General features: G+C 31.9%; 1 protein-coding gene across 1 annotated transcript; it reads right to left on the bottom strand.

Moving 5' to 3' along the window:
- Positions 1–1257: 1257 nt before the first annotated feature.
- On the bottom strand, positions 1258–3323 carry LOC133283741 (uncharacterized). Its single transcript, XM_061480652.1, has 3 exons — positions 3158–3323; positions 2690–3016; positions 1258–1800 (listed from the first exon to the last, which is right to left on the bottom strand). Exons 1-3 carry the CDS (start codon positions 3222–3224, stop codon positions 1655–1657), a joined length of 540 nt encoding a protein of 179 aa, XP_061336636.1. The 5' UTR covers positions 3225–3323; the 3' UTR covers positions 1258–1654.
- Between the last annotated feature and the right edge of the window lie 2171 nt (positions 3324–5494).

Genomic DNA, 5494 nt, shown 5'->3' with positions numbered 1-5494 from the left:
CTTCTTTTGAAAGGATTCAAGACTGAGCTATGCTCAACTTTCAAGCTCTATAATTGTGATTAGTTTTCAATTTTCACCTTGAAAAATCCGGTTTGTAGTTCTTAAATCTTTACATTTCATCTTGGTAAGAAGGTATAATGTTCCTTGTTGTATCAAGTTTCGTTATTCCTTTTACTGTTAATATGGCTTGCTAATTTCCTCTTTTCTGGAATTCGAGATAATTGGATAATCTCTCTTATTATTGAATATTGTTAAGCCCTTTTATTTCATTTGATTAGAAATTCTTTTAGTTTCAACAAATCTTGGGAAAGAGTCTTGAATATTCTTTTAGTTTTGTTAATCAAACCCTTCTTGTTTTGTTTAAAGAACTGGGTCTTAACACTTGAATTGGGAAATTCTTGTGTGAGTGTTTTATTAGTTCAATTTTTGCGATAAAAGTGCTCTAGCAGTAGTAAAATGCAAGAATGCGAAATTATTTGGGAAAATCCATGATTTAAGAATTTCGGTACCTTATAACTCGTGTATTTGTTGAATAGACATATATGTTATTTTTATTAAATACAAGTTTGATTAGGACTTCAATTCATTTAGTTTTTAGTTTAAAAGTGAGATTACTTTTTGTTCAAGAATTTGAAATAGAATAAAAAGAACCCAATTCAACTGTTCTCTGTAGACGATCCTTAATTCCACATACTACCTCTGTGTTTGTTAGTACAAGATACAAAATTTTCAATCACAGAAATTCCATTTAACAATACCCCTATAATACCAAATAGTGGTAGCTTATTTGGTGCATGGAAGCTGAGTAGGTAGTGGAAGGATGTGAGTTTGATTCCCATCAATACCACCTTTGAGAGAGGCATAAAATCTTATTCTCTGACCCACTCCAAACTCAGATTAGTTTCATAGCCGGTTCAAAGAGTTGAAGCGTATGGGGATATCAACTCGCCTTATAAAGATAACTAGGGTTGGTATAAAAAATAAATAAATATCCCTAATGTATAAAAAAATAAAAATAAAAATAAAAATAAATATCCCTTTTGTATATATATATCACTTCCAAAAATCCTGGGTTGGAGGGTCTGACCCCACCTAAAATTTTCATGTATAAAAAATAAAAAATTGAATCAATCAATGAATACCCAGGAGAATACGAGAAAAGCTTAATGATGATAAAATATAAGCGGTACTTGTCTTATAGTAACACAAAATTCACAATAGCATTCAAACGAGATACCAAGAGCAGGAACAATTCCAAAATTTGATAAATTTGGAGGACAGCATAAAATAAACCTATCAATATTCAATACCATACATAACTCAACCTTGATTATAACATTAATCAGAACCCAACCCATAAAAATGAAATCATAGTCCTTCTATATATATTCTCTAATAGAGTAATATGAAATAGGGAAATACAAGTGTCCACCAACAGGAAAATTGATTCCTTCTGCTGCCGAGACAATTTTTGATATGGGTCCCATTATTTAGTAAAATAAAAAAATAAAAATGTTCGGCACAGAAAACAGTGAATGTGCATGAAACAAATGTCTCCTCCTAGGCAAGGGGGACATAAGCCCCTATAAAATATGATGGGTCGCCCGATTTACACAATCTCTGAAAAGGAAAGTGAAATTTCAAGGGACCAAGATTACAGAGGAGCAGGGGCAGGTCCTGAAGAAATGTCCTCTGACACATCAGAAACAGGACTAGGGGCAGCTCCGGAGCTCACAAGCTCGACCATAGCACGACGAGGGTTGGTCTTGTGCTTCTCACAAAGTTCTGGCAAAAATACCCCTGCATCATATAAGGAAAAAATTTTAATAAATAGAGTCCTATGCTGGCTATCGAATAAGGGTAAAATTGTTCTTTTATAATTAAAAAGAATTCACAAAATAATTTTTTTATAAATATTTAAGGATATATCTGTATATAAGAATTCTCTTCATTTTTACTCTCCTTAATTAATTTGGATTTAATGAGAAGTGATTTTTTATTTTATTAAAATTGAGTCCTATGCACGTAATCAAATAGGAACAAACAATTACAAATATTCTGTCACAACATGAAGAAAAAGCAACCACACCCACTTCTTTTGTATTTTTCGCAAAGAATAAGAACAATATATACCTTGATTAGATTTGAAGTAAAAATGTTTTGGGGTATGGTATCATGACGTTTTCATAGTGAATGGTCAAAGCAGGAGGCAAGAGAATAACATGAATAAGCATTGCCCTATATTTAAGGAAAGGTAACCGGCATATTTATTTTTTATTTTAAATTTTTTGAGATGGCCTTTAATATTGGTTAAGAAAATCCAAGCAAGAGATTGAAACAGAAAACATCAAAGCATTCTTTAATGGTCAGAAACTTCAACCATGATTTATTCTTGTTAGTTAAACTTCCAATATTGGAGAATTTATTCAGAGGAGACTTCAGTATTCTCTTTCTTTCTTTTTCTATACTGAATAAATGGATGGTACCTAATGACCATGACTACTACTTTTATTAATAGGTCAATTCTACAAAAACATGTCAAAAACAAACAACTACCCAACAAATTAACTATGATCATGCATAGAAGTTTCATGTTTTTTATGTTTGTAATTGGGAGTAAATTTCATGTGTTGAATTGGACAAAATTGTGTTAATGGTAGCATTAGCGCTAGCAATGAACAATTCTTACCCTCTCCAGCAGCCAAATTGAAGAAAAGGTCAACAATGTTGGGGCACTTTTGGTAACAAGCTGGGGAGCAAAGCTTGCCAGTGAATTGTGGCTCAAAGAAAGCATCAGATGAGATCCCAACAGAACTCCTATCAACCCCACATGCCTCCACACATTGGTCTGTTTCTATGTACTCTGCCATCCTCTCCACCACCACTTCCGATGTCCGGCATTGGTACTCCACTCCGCCGTCCGCCGCCTTCTCCGTCTCCAACAAACACCTCTTCCCTGATGAAGCTATAGAGAATGCACACACATCCTTTGGAAGGTCCTCACATACCATCTCACCTGCCAATTCATAAATTTTACACACAGTGAGAAAACAAAATCAACATCACCTTTGTTCCAAACTAATTGGAAAGTAAGAAAACTTAACATATGAAGAAAAATAAATGAACAAGACATGGAAAAAAGAAAAGATATACGTACCCAAAGATGCATGGATGAAAATGGAAGAAAATAAAAGAACCAAAGACAATTTGGTTGAGAAAGACATGGTTCAAAATGATGGGTATAGTTTGACAAATACAGAAATTGTTTTTTGTTGGAAGAGGGAACCAAATGGGGTTTGTTATGTAATGAGAAGTATTGAAGAAATGACAACAATGATTTGGAAAAGGCAACTAACTAAGGTGTATATATATTGGTTGGAAGTGGGAAAACTAAGCCTCCTTAATGGAATTAATTACGCGTTTGGAACGGTCACAAGTTAGCTAAGTCTTACGCCATTTTTCTATCATTTTCTTTTTATTGAATAAACAAATACTATATATATATTTTTGAAATTTGGCTCTACTTTATTGTGTTTGTTTGTTGAGTTGTTCGTTTACCCTTTCGTTGTTGAATAGGGTGTGCATGATTATTGACAACTACCTAAGACGTGTTCGGATGTTTGAATTCTTTACTTCGAAGTTTCCAACATGTTAAGGCCATAGAAGTCAACCACCATTTGTTTATTTTCACATCCATTCATATTTATCGAAAACTTGTCTACTTCAATGTATCGGCAGCATCTTTGCTTCCAAAAAATTTCGGAGAAGAAAAAAGAACCAAGTTTGTCATTTGTGGGGTAACGTGCCTTATAAAAATTCAGTTTTACCATCAACGAAGCAAGTTTGAAAAGTTTGAGTGGAAACATCTAGAATATGGGAATATAAAACCAACAAAAAGGATCTTAATGTTTTAAGCCTAAGATAGTGATGCTTTACAAATTAAGTTCATGTTATATTATTGTGTCAAGAAAAGAAAAAAATTAAGTTAATTATCAATGTTGCTGCAATTAGTTAAGCTAATCAACCGGTGAAAAAAATATATTAAATGTCCATGTTAATATAGGGAGAGATCTTTTAATTTCAATGTAAGACTAAGAAATCTTACTCCTCAGATCAGCTGTTGATTTTCATTCATTTACTAGTTATAGTTTATTGAATTATACTAATTAATTAATTATTAATTTCAATTAAATTATTAATTATAATATGAGAATAATACTTTTTAATTTTACACTAAATCCTACTTCTATTGAAAAGGTGCGCCCCCTATACTGCGCGTGTCACATTTATTTTCATAATTGTAATTGACAATATGTGACTCTATTAAGAGGGAATCAATTATTAGGCGATAATCAAGCTTCCTCAACTAATCACCGATGAAAACATACAAAACTGAAAATGACTGTAATGGCGTATAACTGTCGCTAACAGCTTCTAATATATTACTAATACTAAAGGGGATTGAATGAAGGTGCATTTGTGAAATGATTTATAAAAGATAAAAATAAAAAAGTTATTGTGTTTTAAAAGTTACTTATTTATTTTTAATGTTTTTGTTTTATCTAATTATGATTGAACAGATTTGTGTATTTGATCATAATGTGTTGATATGCTTGAGCATCCATAGAGTTATCTAGTTTTGGCTGCAGCAAGATGCTCCTGCTTAGCTTGGGTAAAGGAAAAAATTTAAAGTGATCCTTACCCAGGGTGGTCCTTCCGAATAAATTTTTGATGCATCTGTTGTATCTAGATTCAGTATATCTCATCAATGGAAACAATACATGTCAGAGGAGAGAGAGAGGATTTGACAGAAAAAAGAAAAGTTTGATTGAAATATAATATTTCCATTGGTAGAATGTACTGAATCTTTGGTACAACAGTAGCACTAAAAATTTATTCGGTCCTTCCACTAAAAGAGTAACATTTGGAGAAAAAAAATATTTTTCTCTCTCCTCTCCTCTCTCCTCTTCTTCTCTCTCATCCGGTCCACTGATTGGGTTGCGCACCAAGAACACAAAATTAAAGCTCAGGGTAAAGGGAGTTGTGCCCATACAAGGCGCTCCAACACTCAAACCAATATTAACCACCGTTATAATGTGCAAGAAAAAATATTTATCTATATATATATATATATATGACAATATAATAAGCAAGGGAGACGATAAAAGCAATTGTAATTTTTTTTTTGTTAATGTATTAAGGACATTTAAGAGGTAGAATATGAAAGGAAGGTTAGCCAAAATTAAAGTACGAATTACAAAAGCAATAGTAAATTTCTTTCTAGAAGTAGGTTAATTTTTTTTAAAAAAATTCCTTATAATCTCTAACAAATATTTATTATTGATAGATCAAAACTAAATTAACTTTTGTTATTTATTATCATTTTGCAACGGTTAATTTAATTTTAAAGGAAATAATTATAAGAAAAAGGATATTGCAAATATAATCTCCCTTTTCTTTTTAACATATTAAGAAGAACTGAAAAGTGGTATGA

This window comes from Gastrolobium bilobum, unplaced genomic scaffold (genome assembly GCF_033153095.1).
Source record: "Gastrolobium bilobum isolate Gb01-03AN ecotype WA unplaced genomic scaffold, APGP_CSIRO_Gbil_v1 utg1608, whole genome shotgun sequence".
NCBI classification, from domain to species: domain Eukaryota; kingdom Viridiplantae; phylum Streptophyta; class Magnoliopsida; order Fabales; family Fabaceae; genus Gastrolobium; species Gastrolobium bilobum.
This window is presented reverse-complemented; position numbering and strand designations above follow the sequence as displayed.

Bases quoted from the DNA above. Each gene is read 5' to 3' on its own strand.
- LOC133283741 (XM_061480652.1), bottom strand. From the start codon at position 3,224: ATGTCTTTCTCAACCAAATTGTCTTTGGTTCTTTTATTTTCTTCCATT. The intron at 3,017-3,157 runs GTACGTATATCT...ATGAATTGGCAG, and splicing joins TTTCATCCATGCATCTTTGG to GTGAGATGGTATGTGAGGAC. The intron at 1,801-2,689 runs GTAAGAATTGTT...TATATGATGCAG, and splicing joins CAATTTGGCTGCTGGAGAGG to GGGTATTTTTGCCAGAACTT.